This window comes from Psilocybe cubensis, chromosome 6, assembly GCF_017499595.1.
Source record: "Psilocybe cubensis strain MGC-MH-2018 chromosome 6, whole genome shotgun sequence".
NCBI lineage: Eukaryota > Fungi > Basidiomycota > Agaricomycetes > Agaricales > Agrocybaceae > Psilocybe > Psilocybe cubensis.
Window position 1 is genome coordinate 3424405 of NC_063004.1, and position 22707 is coordinate 3447111.

Here is a 22707-nt window from a genome sequence, read left to right on the forward strand (position 1 = left end):
GCATATCGGACTCGATTCTCACGGGTTCTCTGTGTGTTTTGCTTTGGAATAGTAGATCGAGTGTAAGACGGTGCGTCGATTGGTAATGTGCAGTCAACGTGCACAGACAGTGTGGATGGGTGATACTGAGGAACTTTTCAAGGACAAATTCGCTGATAAGCACGCTGATCTTGTACACGGTCACATCGGGTTTGCTTACAACGCTTGTTGCTGTTATGGCTTTAATTCTTGTAAGTAGGTGTTTTTTTTTTTTGGCAAGTAATTACTAAAAAATTGAATTCAACTTCTCATTATCTCAGCTGCTAACGCTGAGAGATACATTTGCATACGGAGGCGCCTTTTATATATTGGGAAAATGTGAGTTCGTCAGTCTTTCCCTTTATAGAAATTGTGTGTACAGCATCTAAGCGGCACCACGCCGTCTTTTTATTTTGCCGTGCAGTATATTTCAGTTCTCTACTCGCAACACTCAACCGCCGCGAAATGTTCCGCACAAAAATGGAGTCCACTACTGGCGGTTTCATCTCCATCTCCCTCGGTGAGACAACGCACTCGAGCGTGGGCGATCAGGTCGGTATGCCTGTCTTTGCGTCGGCGGACGATGTAAATGCAGGCACAGACTCAGAGGCACAGACGAAGATGACGACGAGGAGGGGAACGATAAATGCGGTTTCTGTGGTTAGCACCAACGCTGATGCGGGGCAAGATGTACGTTTATTTGTTTCTTGCACTAGGTTTTGGATGATAAATTCTTGTCACTTCTAGGGATATGCTAACATAAAAGTGGAGAAGCATGTGACTACTGTGGTGTAACTTATGTATCTCCTTGCTCTGTCTGAGGCTCTGTTTTATCCGTGCATTCAATCAACAATTGGAGAGCACACCATGAATACGATGAAGTTCTAGTTGCTTTAATTGAGAACTAACATCTGTGCGCTTTGTGACCACCGTGTGAGCACCGTCTATCTGATTTCCTCTTGTCTCTCATGTCTCGTCTCGTTCCCACATCTGCATAACACTGAACGTCACACTTTTTGACTGAACATGTGTATGGTGTTGAAGATGTCGTAAGGTGAGTTGTCATGGTCTATAGAACCTATCTATCTTGATGCACAGTGACACAACCCGATGTCTTCTCATATCGCCATCACAGGCTTGATGCTGTGTATAATGTATTCATTAAATCAAAATTTGGTCGCTGTTCCGTTGGCTGTTTGCCGATTTTCCTCTAACTATTACCTCAATCCTTACCGCAAACGCCCCACGTCTGTTTACCAACTTTCCTTACCCTGTATATCCTTTCATACAACCACAATCACAGAGCCAATGATAGATTAGGAGGGTAAGTTGTGGGATCATTGACGGGATGAGTGTCTGAGTTCGTTGGACCCAGTTGGGGGCCAGCCTTGATGTTGGGCATACAGAAATCAGCGTGGCTGCTCGCGTGCGTGCGTTTTTGCGTGTGCCTGCGTGACACGCATTTTTGCGCAACAACTGTGTTCTGCACGCACATGGATGTGTTCTGCACGCAATGTCACATATAGTGTTGGATTATTTCCCGCCAGTACTCGTTTATCTCGTGCGTAAGGAAACAAGGATTCTCTTCTACTGGATTAGTTCAATAATAAATGATAATTATTCAATGCCTTGCCAGCACACTTGCATGATTCTTGCCATTTATAGCATTTGGCTTAATTAATAGACATCTACTCAAAATTCTACTATACAGAGGTAAATCCTGTTTTCTTGTGACTTCAGCATTGCTATCACGTCCTACTTATGAGCACAGTTAGCTTGCTTGGATGATTTGGTGTACCTGGGCGTGTTCCTCGACACCATCTCCGGCCGACTACGCGACCAGCCGCATTGCATCCGGCAACACCTTTTATTCAATGATGTCCGACCACATTACCAGTCCCGCGAACTTGAATAAAATCTTTTTTTTTGTCCTTTGGACAAGTATTTGGTGTCGTCGAACGACGATGAGCGTGACATCACAGCACGCTAATCGCACTCAAACTCACGCATCTGACACGCAAGCAGCACGCGACCTACTTTCCCACGTGCACGCGAGGACACGCGATGATACGCGACCCGATTATTGCGTGTAATTGACACGCTAACACCTGTGGTTCGCACGCGATGACCCCGCACACAGATTCATCTTGCACGCCAGTACGAACTTATGCGTTTCTGGCTCGAAGTATCCTACTGAAAAAATGTATTCAATGAAAAGTTCACTGTACATCCCAGCCGCTTGTGGAGGGATAATTATAGAGATATTGTCATTTGTATTGTGTATCAACGGTGTAGTACGGCTTGAAAATACTTTTATATTCACACCTTGTGCCGTAGGTGCATCCTTAGATGGACTGGTAGTGTTGTCTTCTTCAACTGCCTTGATGCTATTTGAATCCAAGTGCGGTATGGATATCTAAGGGATGGCATCTATTCCATGAATAAATGAAGATGAAGAAAGTATAGTACTCATGTATCCTGAGTCTGTAGTGGTGACTTCTGGCTGCTTATGATCTCGTTTCATCATGTCCTTATTAATTTGCATAAAGCTCGTAAGGAGGAAGGTCCACTAACTCCAAAAGAATTCAGAAGTCTTCTGTTGACAACTCAGTAGCGAGTGAAAGACGAAAATTATGTGGGGGAATAGTACCTTATTAGGCTATACACCACTTGTTCTGGAGTCAGAGTCTATTTAAATGAAAAGAAAGGTGTATAACAATCCAGTGCTTACAATAGTATATCTAGTACTTAGTACAACTTGCTAAATGTCAGATTTGTGTTGAGATATGCACGCATATATCACGCTACCTCAATGACGCTGCACGCATTTCAATGACATGTACACGCAAGATCTGTCAATTTGCACGCAAATTCACCGAATAGCATTTATGCGCAGCACGCAAAAATAGGTCGCACGCAGGCTAGCCACGCTCTTTTCCTGGTGCCCCTTGATGTTCCGTGCTTGACTAGCTTCACCTGCGCGGCTGCATCTCGGACCACCTTAAACCCTGATAGATTCAAGCCTCTTCTACAAAGATGCATAGTCTCATATATTATATGTATGTGAATAACTGAAAGGATGCGGTTAATGAGACAATACCAGAGCATTATTCCCTATTCTACTGAGATTTCTATGCCAACGTCCATCCTTAGATTACGAAAATCTCAGGAGTTATGGATCCCCTTGCCAATATGCATCCCGACATGCAAATTTGTGTACTAGTGGGTGATTCTGCTTCAAAATCATCATCCCTTCAGATTCCCCACTCATTCCCATTGCATATATCAGAGCATCTGATAATATACCCTCTCTATAGATGCAATCACCGTCATTTATACAACAACGATGACAAACAAGGAACTTGCATGTGGTGTGAAAAGAATGAACTCGAATTAGAATCCGCAGTACATAGGGATAGTTACTAGTGTGAAATCTACTAATATCAGATGGTCAGGCATGTACGACCATAGGTCCAAGATATTCAAATGGTACATGGTGCTTCGAGTAAGCAAACGTTGGTAGATCATGCGACAGGCACCAACTGTCAACATTTGTTTTTTATAGAGTGGCCCATATATCTACCGTAAGTATAATCTGCTGCACACTCTACAAAAAAGTCACTAATGATCATTATAACAATCCCTATGGATTCAACGTACATGGACCTGTGCCCATAGCATTACAAAAGCCTTCAGACTACATGTGCGGCTGATCGTGTCCCTTATTTTTTGCCCCTCATTTTCCTCAAGACTTGGTTATAAAATCTTGGCATGTTCCCTGCTGGGTTTCTCTGGGAAATAGACCTAAACATGTCCCGGTGGATTCAACTCATAGGATAATGGATATTGGTATTAAAAGATCGAGATACCATCAAAGAATGTCCCCGAAGAAATGACAACAATAGACGTAGTTAAAACCAGCCTGAGATGCTAGCACGCATATATATAGTCAATGTACGCTCATTCACTTCTGACCGTTTTCTCCGTCTCAAAAGCTGATAAATCACAATCTCCTTCTGATCCTTAGGCCTTGCTTCCATCTCACATTCTATTTATCTTTGTCAATTAATAACACTCGTGTTTCACTACAATCAGTTTGGATATGTTTAAGCACATTGGTTTTGTATATAGTAGTAAGGATTAAGGTAAATGATGTAAATAAAGCCTTTGGAATACTGTCATCCGAGCATATTGGCATCATGGCTGCCTCAGTCCCTGCATTCCCAACCAAGTTCCAAGAAATTACAATTGCGAGCAACATCAACTGCTCAATGATACAGAATTTTCTTGTAGGTGAGGAAATATGTTTCCTCTGGATAGTGAAACATCATAAATTAATAGCTGGAAGGGGTATACACTGTGGTGTATGGTGTAACGGTGCATGTTTACCGTGAGTTACACTCGGTCGGCGCATAAATCAACCGTATAACATGACCTAAAGTATCCAGAAAGCAAGGTAGCACTGGAAAACATGTCGTATTGGCATCAGTAACCGCATTGTATCTCTTCTCCGTGATCAATTTCGGTCTGCAGTGGTACGGCTTCAACTGGTCATTAATTGTACATGGAGACACGCGCGCCTCTGTCTTCTTGGCGTCAGTGACCGGGCTAAGCACTGTTTTTTCTACACTGATCAACCTTACCTATTCTCTCTCTTTGATTGTTGCCGACGTGCTGTTGGTCAGTATTCTTCATATTGTCCTTCAAGGCATCGACTGAGCTCTCTGGATAGATTTGGAGATGCTACCACGTCTGGGGCCGTTCGTTCAAGATTATATCCGTTTTATGTTTGCTCTCTTTATGTGAAATTGGTATAGAAGTCTAATAGAGTCTCTACAAGAGTATAGTAGTGCTGATAATTTACTGTGCAGCCCTTACCATTGCAGTGACAGTAATTGATGTATTGTTCCAGACATTTACAACCCCCGCACAAGCCGAGAGCCTCAACTCTCTCACCATTGCGCTCGCATTCATATCTTTGGCCATTACAGCAACCGCAACTTCACTGATCGGATACCGAATCTACAGTACTTCTAAGGGTAACACCATTATGCAGGCCAAGAAGCGATACACGCGCATTATTATCCTGATTGTTGAATCATCGGCAGTATACTCGTTGTTGCTGCTCCTCTTCGGAATAGTACTCGCCGTACCTGCGTTTAACCAGATTGATTCCTCTGTAGGACCGTTAGGGGCCTACCTGCAGACTTTTCTAACCGCTACACCTGTGAGTAATGTGATGCATGCTTACTTTGACTGTTATTCCACACAGAGTGTGTCATCTAACGAATTAACTGACTCAGGGGCTGGTGCCGACGGTTATGGTCGCCAGGCTCGCATTTCAAGACGAGAATACAGACTATGAGACATCCCACATGTCCGTAGATGTATCAAATCTGAACTTTGATAATCGCCAAGCAGGTCATGAAACTAGCAGCCCACATGAAACCGACTTTGCCTTGAATCCAACTACGCACAATGAAACCGAAAACTCTCCGGCAGAAAATCTCAAGGATAATATCACCCATGAAAAGAGGTCTGATTGATTGTATTTTTGTAGATGGAAATGACCACCGCTAAGAGGATGAACGGAAATAAATGGAACTTGGACGCAAATAAATAGCTAGTTACCATGGATGTTAGTTAGAAATGAATGAATATGAGCTATAAGTTAATGATATATAGTAAATGTCCATCTACTCGCAAGTCCATGCGAAGTTACAATACTATTACTCATTGAAATGTTTAAAAACGGCAATATATACAACTAAGCCTCGCCATCCACTTTGCTTAACATCGACTGACGCCCATAATCGCCCACCGACGCGCCGTTAAAAGCGATAGCGCTCATCTCTGAGCTTTTGGGCTTTGCACTTAGACCAGTGCCAATTCCTACACCTGTGCCTGTGCGGAAGTGAGCGCTGATTTGAGCGCGCCTGTTGAGAGACACGAGGAGGGCGTTGGTGTATACTTTATTATTATAGGGGCATCAGAGGGTTAACTCGGGCGTGGTGGTGGTGGTTGAGGGAACGTTGGGTGGATTGGGTGCTTACCGTTGCCTAGTGTGTTGATTATCTGAATGTCAACGCCTAGTGGTATATTTGTCAGTTATGTATCGCAGGTTGCGGATAGAGGTAGAATGATAGGAGTATGGTATGGCTGTCCGTTTGCACATTTAATACCAATCAATAAACTTTTTGTCCCATACATAGAAGTCTCAATTCTACACAATTCCATATACACACTCTGATGTCCTGGATATAGAGAGATGGTTTCCGAACATATAAATCCAGTATCCATATATTCATAGGTTGCATCCTCAGATACAACTTTGAGTGCCATACATATAGTTTTGGTGCCCACATATACAAATTACAATCCCTTACATAGAGAAAACACTCCCTTTTATACATATTTTGTTGCCTTACTTATATCTGAAGGTTCCCCGTATGATTGTTCTTACCTTTCTTCATCCCGAAGATATACAGTCATTTTTCGGCATTCTGTCTATGCCGTGCATGCCTAGACATCGTGAGAATCGGCAAATCTCGGCAAATAAGGACACAAATTACAGTTCATTGCCTGTATGCCTATCGACACACGCTGATTGAACATTAAAAAGATGCACATTTATCCAATTAATCAGTAAATATATTCCTGTGTAGGCTGATTACAGAAGTAGCTTGTCTTCATAGTTTGAGACGAGTGCTTTGACCAGCCCAGTCGCCGTGCTAAGGCTTAAAAAGGCCTAAGTTGAGGTTGCAGACAGAAAATTGCATTGGAGTAGTCTATATACAGTCTTATGTGACTTAATGTACGAGTGTTTATGCTCATGATTAATTTTATAATCTTGTAATGACTGTCCTACTTTCTTCACAAGTAGCAAGCCACTGCAAGCGGGACGAAAATCGAGTTCCCACGCCTCTACGGCACGGACGGCACAAATAATATTCATCTGGACAACTCTATATCTTCGGACAAAAGTTGAGGTACATGCGGAGAGGGTCACAGACTATGGTACTGAGTTTTTTATGTATGGATAGCATACCCTTATGTGTGCAGCTCCCATTCAAACTTAAGGGCATGCAAATACAATGACCGGGATAATTTCTTGTATGCTTGGAAATTATCTCTCTATAACCGGGACACCAAGGTATGTAGTTGGGTTCAAGAAAAATTGTAATTTATATGTATGGGGAAAGAAGTTTATACTTTGGTATTAAATGTGCAAACGGACAGCCATAGTATGGTTATAGTGACTCGTTGATAACTTACCAATATCAAGCCGACGAGGGAGGTGAAGCTCGTTAATATGCTGGTGGTAAGTGTGTATCCGATAAGAGTTTTAATCATTGAAGTTGTTCGGTCACTATTTCGTTTGTCAGAACGCGTGTGGGGTAAGTGGGTGAGTAGTTTAGGGTATATGCGGAATGATACTGCGCATATATCGTGTCCCAACGACGCAGGAAGGCCATTGGACCATGCCCGTGTGCATTTATATGGTTATATCGATCATCTGGGATATCGACTTACATTTTCTTTTCATCATCCACGCCACATATAAGTCTGCAGTGTACACATGAGTCATCGCAAAAGCTCGGGATGAAGAGCACAAAACGACGCACCAAAACAAAGGTCAAGGTGCTCATAAAAGGAATCGCAACACATGGACGGAACCCGCGCAGGTAACGGCAAGAAAAAAGCATCCTTAACCAACCAGACAGCTATAATCCAGTCCCATACGCATACAAAATCGACACACAAATACCTGGGAAAACGCCCAAAATGTGTGAAGGGGTTAACGCTAGGATACTCGCGCCAATGGTAGAGGTCTGGATGGCTTAACAGGTTGGGTGGTGAAACCCTAGGAGTTAACCATGCAGGAGTGAATTGTGTGTTGAATTTGAGGTTTGATTATTTGAGTGAACGTGCCATCCATCCCCACCCGACTCTATTCGTGAAAATCCACCCGAGACTCACACGCACCCGCGAACAACATCAGCGCATGATTATAACGCCCTGTATCCATCATTTCTAATGCATGATAGAGATCGAGGGTTAAGGGCAGTCGATTGGACGGGGGGAGTGGGTTCGGGATGAGGATGTGGACAGGTATGGGGATGGGGTAGAAGCAAACGCAAGGATGATTGAAACGTGCCATTTCAGAAGCCCACCCTGACAGACTTGTGGAGGAGATTGACGAGATAAAACTGAGACCAAGAGCTTGTCCCTATGTTAACATCACGATGAAGAACAACCCAGGACTAGCAAGGAGTGACATACCAGGACAATACCGGATTAAATCCATATTTGAAGGTATGTCAACTCATGGATACAGCAGCGCCGATAAGACAAATCATGGACCATCCATACCCAAATACCTGAACAGCCCTGACCCAACCAATGCACATACGCGATGAACTCCCCGTCGCCGCCATTGCCTTTGCATCAATGGGGATCTGGGAGTATGACTCAAGTATAGGCGTATGCGATACGTCTCTGCACATTTATCGTGGATGGGCTTACGGCGACTGTAGAAGATTTTTAGGAGAGGCTTTGGATTGTGTAGTGGTTTGGGTGACGATGCGGAGGCCTTTGATTGAGCTGATGAGGTTGATTTCGGATATCGCCGGCTGACACATCACCCCGTTTCGTTCCGCGGGTCTCCCAGTATTTCTGCCAACTGCCAACCACACCCTCCTCTGAAAGCACTCGAAATATTCGCACTATGCACATATCGTGAATGATCCAACCCTTTTGGACATGTAGCCAAATTTGTGCGGTTCAATGTAACGGCTTTTTCGCTTCTCGCGTATAGGTTGAGCTTGTGATGGGGTTGGGATAAATGCGAGGAAGCACGAAGAGATAGATAGAACAGGTGAAGCATTCTTATTTATCTTTTCTCGATACGCGCTATATTACTCTAAGATTTGGGTGCACTATGGCCTGTCAGGTTCTTGGTAGGAGGTTTCTGTGCTTCTTTTCACCTGCGCGGTTGCGTCGATGGGTTGGATTACCCTTAGAATTGTGTTCTGGAATCAATATGACCGATCTGGTTCTGATCACATCTCAGTGACGATGCAATTCGATTAGACCATCCATTCTCAATTGTAATCTCACTGATCTGCTTTGAATTCTGCAGATATTGTAGCCGTGTACTCGAGTTCTTAACAGACATGCACACTGGAGACATTTGGATATGCTACATGGTCGACTCAGACCTTCCTTCATTCATTCATCCGTCGACAAACCACATGACCGACACGTAATTGTCACTCATGCTTGGATATTTACACTGTTTAATGGCGTCCTGCCCATCCTGTCCATCCCCATCAGAATACTCGTCCAGAGCCCCTTGCATTCCCCTACAAGCTTTATTCAACCCCTGAACTCTGCTATTTAACTGGATCCACAACGGAAATGATATATATGGGGTTCTTGCGGGGTTCCGAACATAGATGGTATACGAGGAAATGCGTGAGGAGGAAGGCTGTATTTGGATGTGATTGGTTGGTGCCCAGGTTCGGGCAGGTTTTGAAGTTGAAATGGCTCAACCGTTTGCAGGACACCGCGCGTTGAACGCAACGGCACATGTATACCGTTGGAGGCTAGGCTGATATCCTAGATGCTTACTTAATTACACCGAAGATATGGCGTCGCCACATGTCCCGTAGTGGGTCGTCCACTCCCTGCCTCGCAAATATCCATCCCACGGGTCCCCTCGCATCCGCTCTAGTAATCTTTCCCCCATCCGGTCTCTTTCGTACAGTTCAAATAGCAATGCTGACGATGGAATCCGGGAGGTGGTATGTCGGTTACAGAAACGAGCGGATGCGTGGGAGTCTCGCATAGATGTGCTCGCGACTTTGTGGGATGCCGTGCTTCGGTTGGGCTATTAAAATAAATGTGAATCTAGCCGCCTCCACTCTCCACATTTCGCGCATGTCGGTTCGCATTTATATACGCAGATGCTCTGTATGACTCGGGTCACTTACCTGCCATTCATCCGTTGACAAAATACTTGACCTCAGACTTCACTGTGTTGTTGGTACTGAGTATATGCGCTATTGTAACACACTCGTTGCCTTGCGAGAGGTTCAGTCGACTAATACAAGAAAATTCAACATACTGGTTATCCTCACAACAAACCCCCTTCATCTGCTTCTCAAGTTTCTTTACTCTTCATTCATTTTCATACCGCTCAAAAGGCAATGTGTTGTTGGAGTACTGGTATTTTTGTGAACTGATTCATGGGAGGATTGGGTAGTTGTGGTTGCACTTTGGTGTTAGGCGCGATGAATGCCATGTTTATTTCGGATCACAGCCCTTGCAAACATATCACCCCAAACCCATCGCATCTGTCGCGAATATCATTCCTTATTGTCCGTTGTCTTTCATTCCATGACAATGACGGAGACGGGCAGTTACGATTTTGGGTTTTGGGGCACGAGTATGGGATTGGGTTAGACCATGTTGGGATTCCGGCGACCGGCTTATCATGGGGTTGGAGATGTCGGAGAGTGGCCTTTTGAGGCTCAAGGATCCTGGTCCCGTTCAGCAGGGAATGACGGCTTTTTTCAAGCCATAGCATATATCACCACGCCAAGCAAAGAACATTGGTGCTGTATAGGATCTTGCTACTTTATTGCTCACGGACACGACCTGATGCCTTTTCAATATATTGCCAGTAGCGACATAAAACAGAATTTATTCATACTCTCAACGCTTGGGTGTGTTTTTCTCGACTGTTTAGCGATTTTCAGCCCATTCCCATCCCAATACCTACCCCATAGGCCTCGCGTCTGTTTACCAAGTTCCCTTATCGACAGTAATCTTTCATGCAGCCGCATTGGCATCAGAACCGATAGATAAGGGGGTTCATCGCTGCATCTCGGGACTTGGGATACTAGGCGATAATGAAAATAGATGCAGAATTCGAATATCACTTGCGTGTGGCTCTGAGCTGTTCAGTACATCCGGGTGCCGATGATGGGTTCTTCTATGCTCGATGCCAATCTGTGTTCTGTTTCTCATCGAACGTCTTCACCGCCTCTCATGAGATGGTGATGGGTAAGGAGATTCTTTCTGCTTGATGCAACTGAGTTCAAGCAGTGCACTGGGTACATGGACTCGGAAACATAAACTACACCTGCTCTTTTCTCTTTACTATCGTCGGAATCATGACGCTCAAGTTAGATACACTCGCTCTAAGGCAAATTTGAGCTTCGATACGTATTGCGTCAGCCGAATTTAATAGTCCGCGGAGAGAAGTGTATTGTCTTTTTCAAACTCAGATTGTTGTTATTGATAGAGAAGATGAGTTGTGCCAACAAATATTTTGATGAACTCCCACCGACAAATGACTCTAATAGCCTCAGCTAAACCTGCCATGAGATGCTAAACCCTGTATAGATAAACATATCAAGCTAGAAGATCATGAACATCTACTTCTAGTCGTTGTACTGCATCTCAGAAGCTGACACATCATGAAGATCTACTTCTAAACCTTGACTTTTTTTGAGTGATAGCACTTTGTTTCAGTACAATCAGCTTGGATGTAATTTCAGCACATTTCTGTTGTATATAAAAGTTAAGGATGTCTACGATATATGCAAACTGTCATCGTCTCATATTAACATCATGGCAGTAGATATCTCTGCTTTCCAAACCAAGGAAGAAGAACGTACAATTTCGAGCAGCATGAACTGCTCAATGATCCAGAATTTTCTGATAGGTGAGGACATATGCTGTCTCCCCGGAGTTGGATTCGATAATTGACACATGCCAGGGATATACACCGTAGTGTATGTTGCAACACTTCATGTATACCGTGCGTCACACTTTGGCTACACTGCAATCAACTTATAACACGACACAAAGTGTCCAAAAAGCAAGGGAGTGTGGGTAAAAATGTGGTATTGGCGTCAATCACCACATTATACCTCCTCTCCATAATCAGTTTCGGTGCGGGTTGGTATGGTTTAAACTGGTCCCTGGTTACCCAGGGAGGAACACGCAACTCTACCTTCTTGGCAACGAGTTACGGTCGAGGCATCTGGTTCTCGGTCTTGGACGACCTTACCTATTCGCTCCCTTTCGTTATATCTGACGGACTCTTGGTTAGCATCTTTTTAAGTGTCCTTGAGGGTACTTCCACTAAGCTTTAGGTAGATATGGAGATGCCACCACGTTTGGGGGCGTTCCTTCAAAATGACATCTATTCTATGCCTACTACTATCCGTTGAAGCTGGTATAAGTTAAAGTATCTATATATGTGTTGAGTAATATTGACATTTTAATCTCTAGCCCTTGCCGTCTCAGTAATAATACTCGATACATTGTTCCGGAACGTTATATCTCCAGCACTAGCCGAGCGCATCAACTCTGTTACTCTTGCTTTCTCATTCATGTCTTTTGCTATCACAACCATCGCAACGTTTCTGATCGGATACCGGATCTACAGTACCTCCAGGAATAATATGGCTCTAAGGGCCAAAAAACGATACACACGAATCATTGTTCTCATTGTCGAATCCTCGGCTACATATTCATTTCTATTGCTCCTTTTTGCAATATCGTCCGTTGTACCGGCTTTAGGACAGCCCAATTTTCCTGCGGGAAATTTTTATACATATGTGGAGGCGTTCTTAGGTGTTGCATCGGTGAGTAATATGATATGCATCTATTTTATTATTATTTTACACAGAATATAGTACCTGACAATTTAATCAACTCAGGGATTGGTGCCAACAGTTATGGTCTTCATGCTCGCGATTAAAGAGGAGAACACAGATTCTGAGATATCCAACGTGACCGCAGATGTATCAGATTTGAACTTTAATCATCGCCAAGCAGGTCATGAGTCCAAGAGCCCTGGGACTGAGACAACTAATTCAGCATTGAATACGACGATGGGGAACGAGAACCGTAGATCTCAGGATGTTAATTTCCAGGATCCCGTGAACGAAAGGAAATGTGATTGATTGCATCCCGGTTTGCTAGAATCGAATTGTTTCCCTTATACACTCGTAGCTCAATAAAACACAGCGTGTTAGTGTATTTTGTAGTGACTGAAGATCAGAGGAATATGTACAAGCGCAATAAAATGGTGACCAGTGTCAATGGTTGGATCTTGCGCCCTGCATTCAATATTCTGTAAAGAATTGATTGGTCCGAGTATCCGTGCATACCTATCATACAAGTGTTGTCCTAGCCCCTTCATATTTGAATCAGTACTAGTGTCTTCGACCCAGATGTAGAGTACAGAACGCACACAGCAGATAGAAGAAACGACGGCAGACAGCAGACAGAAGACAAGAGCCACCAACAGAGTATTGTTTATGTGCCATTCCCTTGCAAGATGAAGTGTGCTCTTACAGAATTTCAATACTTTGCATATCACAGAAACATTCAAGGCATGCGTATATGGTCGATGTCGTTGAACGTTTGCCCTGCGGAACGAATCGGGTGCTTTGTCAGCCGGTGATGTCCAAAGCCTTTCATGTTGCACCGACTGCACCGACTGCCTCCTTCCAACTCACTCAAACATTCCTTCTGCTCATCTTTGCAATATCGGAACATTTTATACTTATGTGAATGCGCTTTTATCCGTTGCAACTGTGAGTAAGACTATTCATATTTATCTTTACCGTTGCTCACAGGGTGTGTTTAATTTACTTGTAAAGTGGGCCGTTGCTACGCACGGCAGATACGAGTCCTTGTGATCAATTCCTTTGGAATTTATAAGAAATGTATTTTAGGAGGGGCTTCATCCAGTAAACTATAATATTGTAATAGTTTCATCTGACTTGAAGACAAAGACTGGACTGAAAAGAATGAAATCACTAATGTTCAAGTTGTCCTATTGTAGATAAGCTGCATAAGTAAGTAAGCCATGAATGCAAGGGTAATGAACAACTGTGAATTTCTTAGGTCTACATAAATAAGTAGGCCTTTAATGATATGGTCATGAATAACCATTTAGTTGTTGTAGGTAACTAAGTAGGCCATACAATGCTGGAGCAACAAGAAACCTTTGAAAATTCAAACAGATTTTGATTGATGTCGAGTGGCAAGATATTTAAAGTTCCGACTTCTTTGCCGAGCCATTGCCGGCTCAAAAAGCGTTTCATTCCCTGCCAAAAGCTAATCTCGGCTCCAGATGTTCGGGAGAGCTCCGGCGGAGAATGAAAGCGGAGTCAAAAATTCTGACGAAAACCGTTGCAAATCGCTCTCCATAACATCTGGTGCAATTGCATCAGTAAAGATGCGGACAGCCCCTGTTGTCACATCAGTCACATCTCGCCTCCCGCTTTCATCGCTCAATCAATGCTCCTCATACTCCCCGTTCTCCTTGTTAATGGACAATTTACTCACCAATACTCCCTCTTAGGATTACTGGATGACAATAAATACAATATTATTTGATTTCAGAGCAATCTAATTATACTAGCCTTATCTTGCATCCACCCCTAACTGACAATTATTCAAGGAGTGTGCATTGTGAATTCGCAGAGTGAATACCCGCCCTGATAATGCTGTAACATCATACCTTTGCTTTCTGTCTCAATGCTACTGTCCCATTCTGCCTAAGTATGTTAGATCTTCACACTCAACACTTCAAGTTGCCTGTACACGGGCTAGAGCCATCAAAGTCTTCCAGCGGGAATTTTCTGACATTTTTGCCGGCAACAGGGCACTTTTACATACTTGAGATTATAAACATGGTAAAATGAAATCTTTAAACGAAGAGACCTGTTGTCTTTTGACCATAAAACTTGACTTAGATGGCGTCGAGTCGATGTGTGAGCACCCGCGTGACATGTCCGCATCTTTACTGATGCAATTGCACCAGACGTTATAGGGCACATCTCTACGATCAAATTTTGCAGAATTTTTGACTCCGACTTTGATCTCCGCTTATTAGTCCCGGGTCTCTCGCAGGAGTGGAGATCGTGCCCTATAACGGATGGGAACGAGACTAGCCAAAAGCCTGGATTGACAGGCTTTTTGACAGCAACTGAAATTTAAACACCGACCTTGAGCTGATCGATCGCCGGCCAATCAAAACAGCGATTCTCGCGCATGTGAACGGCCAAAATCGCTCATTCAATCGCTGATCAAACCTTGCCGATTGATCGCCGGCTCATTAAGCGTTTCACGATTTCGGATATACGTCGAGTTCGATATAAAAACGATTCCTCCAAGGGAGGACTCGTAATCTGACGATGTAATTGACCCAGGGAATGGTGCCAATCCAGCAGTCTACATACATCTGCCTCAGCTTCGAATCCAACGACTGGAACCGAGAATTCTAGGTATCAGGATGATAGATAATTTGCAGGATTCTGTGAATGAAAAGTAATCTGATTGATGTATGTTAGTAAATGTTGGCTGTCTTCCAATTGATTTTGATCCCGCTTTGATTGTATTTTCTTCTCACTACTACACCACCTCCATGTGATTTGGTGCGTGGTATTCAGGTCAGAGTTCCCATGGTTTACATGCAGTCAAGAAATGACTTTGTTCCTCATAATATTTATATCTGATTATTCCTCTCTCACTGTCAACAAGCTTTGTAAGTGAGTACTTAACGACAACCGTTGAGACAATGAATGACGATCAAGAGAACTTGGTAATTTATAAGTTATTGATAACTAAATATCCTTCTACGCAAATGTCCATGAAGTTGAAATATTACTACCCACCGAAACGTTTAAAAACGGCAATATGCGCAACTACGCCCCGCCATCCCCTTTGCTTAACATCGACTGGCGCCCATAATCGCCCACCGACGCGCCGTTAAAAGCGATCGCGCTCACTTCGGTCCCTTTGGGCTTCGCACGTATCCCAGTGCCGATTCCTATACCTGTTCCAGTACGGAAGTGCGCGCTGATTATATCGGTCGTGGGTACCGTTCCGTTGCGGATTGACGCGCGCCTGTTGAGAGAGGCGAGGAGGGCGTTGGTGTATACTTTATTGTTATATGGGAATTATAGGGGCATCAGAGGGTTAGCTCGGACATGGTGGTGGGTTATGCAAAGTCGGGTGGATAGTGCTTACCGTTGCCTAGTGTGTTGATTACTCCAACGTACACCATCGTCCGTCTGAATGTTAACGCCTGTAAACATATTTATATCCGAGTCAGTTATGTATCTCACATTGCAGGTAGAGGTGGAATGATAGGAGTATGGGTATAGTGACCCGTTTATAACTTACCAATATCAAGCCGACGAGGGAGGTGAAGCTTGTTAATAGCCCGGTGGTAAGTGTGTATCCGATAAGCGTTTTAATCATCGAAGTTGTTCGGTCACTATACGCGATTTTCGTTTGTCAGCAACGTGTAAGTGGGTTGGAAGTTTTTTGGTGTTATTGGAGGGTGTTTGGGTATGAGTGTGAGTGTGAGTGGATGTGCGTACCGGGTTACCACCGTGCGTGAGCGCTTGTTCCACAGGAGCACGCATACCGTTACGGATATGATCAGATCTGCGATGAATAGGCAGGCGATTATGCCGTACACAGGGGACTATACGGGGGTCGGTCCAGGAGGCATAGGTATGTTTGCGTGCAATGGGAGATGGAAATGGGAGACGTACTGTGAGATTGAAGTATTCTAGCCAGCTCTTTCCGATCCTGTACAGCGTGTTGAATCAGTGTTGTAGTGAGAGCGAGGAATTGTGAAACGTGCATTTTGATTCCAAAGTCTGTGTTTTTGTATGCTTTAGTGAGATAGAATTGGTATGATTGAGAACGAATGCCACGTACATAACGCTCCAGCCGATGGTCCAAGGCTAAAGACCACCTTTTTTAAATCAAAAGTTAACAATGTGAGGTAGCGAGACGATGTATATGGTAAAGCCAGAGCTCACCGCGAGTCCAGTCAAAATGGGATGTTTATCGCTCACTTGTAAGTTGTAGAAGTATAGTCAGTTGAAATATCACACTGTGTAGGCTGTGCTGCGTACGTCGCCAGATGCGGATGCAGTAGAATCTGCGATGGGGGATTTTGAGTCAGTTTGAGCGTTGGGTTTTTGGATGGGATGTTTGAGCGCGATTACCCTCTGACGGAGATATCGGTGAACGGCTGTATGGGTTTTCGTTAGCAGTGCAAGGAAGGGTTGGAGGGGAAGGAAGACGTGCCATCATCCAATATGTTAGCTTATACACAATCCACCGCAATAGAGATTAGAATTCCTGCATAAGTGGGATAGATTAAACTTTGTGCGTACCACCAATGTCCTAATAGAAATCAGTGATTTTAGTGACGCATATGATGATAGATGTGCATCATGATTAAGCTCACCATGGTTGTTGTTCGAGGGCAAAACCGAACGACGTAGAGCTCCAGAGAATCTGCGAGATAAGATCCATCATCCCAATCGCGCCGAATAGAGCATGGAGTGTGTTCAGCAGCCTTCATTTACATTTCCCATATTGAGACAATTTCAATTTGACGTTTACGAAGGACGTACCAGAGGATGAAGACCTGTTGTATATTGTGGATCCCCGCACGGAGTGGATGTTGGTTAGGACACTGTTGGGTTGAGAAGTGGTAGAGAGCAGGTACCGTTATACGGAGAACTAGCGGATCTTGTTCAGATTTACGGAAGTAGGCTGCTGTCTGATACGTGGTGAGCCCGTACAGGCTAGCATAAACGCAAAAGTATCAGACACATTGCAGCGATAACCCATCCGAGTTGCATACGGACGGGTGAGGGAAATGTGGTGTGCGTGGAATCTGGAATCTGGATCGGGTGCTTACATGGCAGACATGTAGATCCCGATGAACAGGCCGTTTAGCGACTTTTGCACTCTCTCCGCTTGTCCTGTGTCATCGAACCGGTCCATGTGTCAGTCAGTGCTAAGGAAAGTGAGTGAGAGGGATGAAGTGGAGGAGGTTGTAACTGTCATTTGTAGTTTTGTTAGGGTATATATATATATATACATAATTTAAATGAAGAGCCTATATTGATCGCCGCTCAGTAAACATTCAAACTTGCGTGGCCCTGGAACGTCATTCAGGGTCTCTGAAGGTGTTTGGATCGGACAAGTGCAATATAATTGATATTTTGCTATTGCATGGCGTTTACGTATGTTAGTATATAGACTATAAAAATAGGTGTAGGCTGGATACTAACTAGCACAGGAAATGTCCATTCCGCTATTGAAATCCGTTGCTAGTTGACCTGCATCTGGACGTTGACATATTCGCTTCGAACTTTTTCCCCTGCTCACATTCGAAAGTGTATAAAACCATGTGGTCAACTTGAGTTGTGCCGATATGGTATGAGTATTCAGTCATTCATTTTCCCGCCCTGATTTGCCTTGGATTTGCCCACAATGATGGTTGTTTAGAGTTTAAAGTACAAGCGCTAGAAGGTAGCCCAGATGTTTTAAGTAGAACAAATTGTTGAAATATTGAATACCGACGTCATGCCAACGCATTGTGATATACCGTTCTGTAGTAAAAAGCGTGTGGAAATCTCTTTGGTTTCTGGGAGTTACCAAGCTACAATACAGACCTGTCCGTGTTGTTCAAAAGAGCGCGCACCGCGATGGAATTCTGTGCTGTGATGGCGGCATCCTAATATGGAATGCCGAAATGCTTCGGCATTGGCGTGGAGGAACAAGTGACATATTTTTCGATCTCGTTCCACGACATAGGTATATAGTATTTACTATCATGTGTATGGACTACTTTCTGGAATATAATGAGTAGATGTAGAGTAGATATAACGATAGCTTACCTTGAATAGACAGTGTTTGTGTGCCGGAACTCATAAATCTCACGCCAGTCATAGGCTGACAAATCCGTCGGGAGCTGCCGAGGGCGCCTTCTTTTCTACTCGTCTTACGTGCCAGGATGGTTTCCCCTCTGAATTGCTTGCTCCAGCAGAACCCCGCTTATTTCATGCATCACTTATCATCTCCGTTATCTATTTTCGACAGTTGAAGACCAGCCTCATTCCCGGTCCCGCCTCCTAGCAGCAGCGGGGCACCCCAGCAGCGCAGATTCACCACGAATGTCGCATTACGATCCATCCACCACCCTCAAGTAATGCAACCTCCATCCTTGCCGTCCCTGCACTAACCATAAACCCTCCATGTAGTTATTCCATTACGGCGGTGGTGCTGTCTGCTCACTCGACCTCTCGAAAATATACGATCAATGCACTTGGCACGCCACCCTCCTCCTCTTTCTCCCCTTCCTTTTCCTCCCCTTTCCCTTCCTCCTCCTTGGCATCATCATCATCATCGCCAGCGCTTTCCCACCACTATCACCTCGCCATCCACCCTCCTGATCCCGTACATTTCAATGCTCTACAACCCTTCGCATCGGTTCTTCCTCCTGGGTGCGCTACAAGTGTTGGACACGGTCAATGGTATGGATAATGGGTAGAGGTCCGGGAATGTGTGTCATAGCACAGCACATGTGCTGGAGCTGCAAGTTTGAATACCGCTCTTGATGCTCATAAGATTGAGTATTGCAGATGTTGTCAGTGTCAGCAGTTACGCATTATATGCGCGCAGTCGTTCAAACTTTCTCGGTTGACCTTTCGAAGCGCAAGGTTGAAGACACACGCTGAATGATGATTTTATCACTTGCCTCTGTCGTAACAAAGAGATTCCACTGGATGGACGGGTGAGCTTTCCACTTGGAAATTTTGACGGTGAACTTAGGCGACGTAATTGTGGTTATACTAGATGGTAGTATCAACACGTCGTATCACCCGACGGCAAACTACCATTCACCCAGATTGAATTCCAGTGCCCTGATTCAGCTATAGCAATCTACAAAAAAATCAAGTCAATACCTAATAAAACTTTTCGTGCCAGTTAAGCCGCTGCAAGGTGCGCTTATGTACCTAAGATGACATCGTCCACCTTCCCATTCCTTTCCGGCTGACAGCAGGCGACAAAGGCCACTCCAACCGGCCATCAAACGTCACCCCTCCAAGACTCCCAGCCATCTTGAACTTGGCATCGTGCACCCCAAGCGCGCAGGTGAACTCGGTGGTCTTGAATATCTCGTCCTGGGACTCGTACACCAGTGTCGCGTTGGGACAGACGAAGTCGGGTGTGGGCGCAGGCTCGGGCCCGGTGAACTCGCCGATGAAACGGACGCGGGTGTTGGTTTCTATGAGGGTGAACAGCGCGACGAGGCGGTGGTCGACGTACATGACGGTTCCGGTGGCGAAGAGAGGCATTGTGTGTGTGTGTGAGGCTTGTGTGTGAGTTAGATCGAGTTTCTGGCGAATGGGAGGTTAGGGTGAGGTTGCTTTTGATGGGTTTAGGCGGTTCTGCTTACTGGTTTGGTGAGTGAAGCTAGAGGTGCTGGTTCTGGATTTTGGGGTATGGGGTTGGGGACGCTTTTATACCTTTGGTGGTAGCTGCTATGGGTCTACTGGTAGGAGCGACACCCGAATAGAAACTGAGAGCTTGAGCGCACTGCACAACGTTACTCGGTTGGTCATTCTCTTATGCTCCTCAGCCGACCAATTATCAGAGATAAAAATAACGATGTGTGTGTTGAATCATTCATATCGACCTGCAATGAAGGTGCTGAGATATCACTTTAACCACATTTTTTTCTAGATGCCTTCACTGCATAGGCGTGCGATGATTCTATCCTGGATTTATTACCTTCCCACCGCATATTGACCCACATTTGATGTCTCTGTGAAGGCAGCACGTTTGGTTAAGACGGAATGGAACATCCCCCGAAAGACGATGGTGCGGAGGATCCCACGACACAATAATGACTTCATGAGAGTAGTGGCGTCAAAGCGATATATCCATTGTCCACCCTAGTTCACTTTACATGCGTGGATCATGTGCACCGCTAGCTATAGGCTGATGGCTGCTGTTCGCATTCCATCGGTATAGCTTGGGTTATTGTTGTGGTTGGTAGAATACCGCCGGTGTAGTAGAAGAGCCGGTCTGCTTTATTGCCTTTCCATCTGTAACCTTCATTCCACAGACTCCAGAAGCTCCATCAGAGAACGACTGGCGTGCTCAAGTGGTAAGACACACCCTGTATTTTTTTGTAATCAGGCTACATGCTACATGCTACATCTGAATCTGCGTCTAAACTGTACTCGCACTATTCTCAACGCCCGTCCCAAGGGTACAATTTGTTCCCATCGCACATATGGTCGTCAACCAATAGTAAACACCGTTGTTTTTTTTTTTTTTCATTGTGATCAACTCATTTGGGAGCTTAAATCCGACGTATTCAAAATACGAAAATTACAGCATCTGATTGCCAACAATTGACTGCCTATGATCAACTGCAGTCACTTGAGTCCTCTGTCGACTTCACGCAGTATTGATTCCAAGTAAAGGTAAGGAAGATTTATGACACGATTTTCCGTTGAAAAAGCGAACATTGAGAAATAGAGTTGTACTTACTAGTTTTTGGCCTTTCTTTATGTTGTAGTGCTTACATTCTGAGTGTGCGAACAGCCTATTGCATGGCATTCTGATAAAATTAGCAAAGACCGTGGTAAATTTAAACTTGTGTCGTGGTAAAGCTGTGGTCAAGTCGTGGTTTCATCAAAACCAATGGTGTACGTGTTGGTATTATCCTAGGGCGGTCTCTCTGAAGATGGGCTTCCGTAAAGCAGTTATTTCAACAGATTGTTAAGGGTGCAATTCTTCCAGAAAATCTGAAATTTAACTGAGTTTATATTGGCCTATCACAGCAAAGCATAATTTGTCTTGCTGTGGGTGTTTACATAGATTATTTTGATGCAGAAGGAGCCGAGATAAGTTGGAAACAAAAAAATTTGAGAAATAATTACAAAAGTTGTTTGAAAGTGAATAGGACTTGGTATAGGTTCATATAAACCGGGTATTACTGTATCATTGATAAGAAAACCATTTGATACAGCAATGTAAGCCTAGGTCACAGTACGACCACACCAAAGTACGTTGTTCAACTAAGGGTGTATGTACTAATGATTAAGTACTTCATTACGAAACCTGACACAAATGTACGTATCAAGGTTCTGAACTTTCTATTTTTGTACTGACCAAAATCTGAAGCCAGACACTTCGCATTTTCAACGGAAAATCGTGTCATAAAGATTGGGTGATGATTCTGAGATGGTCAATGGACCCGATGCTATGAGGTGAGTGAACTGAGACCCCACCGGACATTATAATCGGTGGACAATGATAACGCAAGGCCAATGTTACTACTCTGACCAAATTAAATTTCCTGGGTCTGACTGCAGTCTTTTCTGGACAGTATAAGGCTCATAAAAATACATCACAAGCGGAGGTTATGATGTATAGAGAACTGGAGCACGGTCAGCAAAGTTGCGATTGCAATAATAGCTTGCTCTACTTAGACGGTATGTATATTAGGATGCCCCAGCATCAACCCCGTTGACCGAGATATTGTCTCCGCATCACTTGCTCGTTTGTGAAAATTCCCGTGAAACTCAGAGTTGTTTGCTCCACAATAGAGGTATATATATCCACCGATGAGAATGCCCTGTCCTGTCCTGGTAACTCACTATCCTGTTTGTTTATCGTTGTAAGAAAATATACTCGTTATTACGTGGTTTAATTTGGAAGCTCCGCCAAACCGTTTAAAAGGGCTTGGAAACAATTGAGCGGTTGGCGACTTCAATTTGTGCAGGTCTGGTTCCGGCCATATATGGGTGCTCATCCCCATCAAAT

The 22707-nt window shown here is 44.2% G+C and overlaps 5 protein-coding genes across 5 annotated transcripts; 3 read left to right on the top strand and 2 right to left on the bottom strand.

Annotated features, from left to right (window-relative positions):
* Positions 1-498: 498 nt before the first annotated feature.
* JR316_0007547 (uncharacterized protein) lies at positions 499-813 on the top strand (the record flags this gene model as incomplete). Its single annotated transcript, XM_047893283.1, has 2 exons — positions 499-708; positions 766-813. 2 exons carry the CDS (start codon positions 499-501, stop codon positions 811-813), a joined length of 258 nt encoding a protein of 85 aa, XP_047748565.1.
* A 3404-nt stretch (positions 814-4217) lies between these two features.
* On the top strand, positions 4218-5564 carry JR316_0007548 (uncharacterized protein; the record flags this gene model as incomplete). Its single annotated transcript, XM_047893284.1, has 4 exons — positions 4218-4307; positions 4360-4408; positions 4890-5245; positions 5322-5564. 4 exons carry the CDS (start codon positions 4218-4220, stop codon positions 5562-5564), a joined length of 738 nt encoding a protein of 245 aa, XP_047748566.1.
* A 6933-nt stretch (positions 5565-12497) lies between these two features.
* JR316_0007549 (uncharacterized protein) lies at positions 12498-13001 on the top strand (the record flags this gene model as incomplete). Its single annotated transcript, XM_047893285.1, has 3 exons — positions 12498-12680; positions 12725-12730; positions 12756-13001. 3 exons carry the CDS (start codon positions 12498-12500, stop codon positions 12999-13001), a joined length of 435 nt encoding a protein of 144 aa, XP_047748567.1.
* A 2754-nt stretch (positions 13002-15755) lies between these two features.
* Positions 15756-17865, bottom strand: JR316_0007550 (uncharacterized protein; the record flags this gene model as incomplete). Its single annotated transcript, XM_047893286.1, has 10 exons — positions 15756-15991; positions 16614-16721; positions 16783-16819; positions 16887-16921; positions 16983-17008; positions 17076-17101; positions 17247-17256; positions 17321-17431; positions 17490-17663; positions 17780-17865. 10 exons carry the CDS (start codon positions 17863-17865, stop codon positions 15756-15758), a joined length of 849 nt encoding a protein of 282 aa, XP_047748568.1.
* A 2018-nt stretch (positions 17866-19883) lies between these two features.
* Positions 19884-20225, bottom strand: JR316_0007551 (uncharacterized protein; the record flags this gene model as incomplete). The annotated part of the gene is made up of 1 exon (XM_047893287.1): positions 19884-20225. The coding sequence occupies one exon, from the start codon at positions 20223-20225 to the stop codon at positions 19884-19886; it is 342 nt and encodes a 113-aa protein (XP_047748569.1).
* Between the last annotated feature and the right edge of the window lie 2482 nt (positions 20226-22707).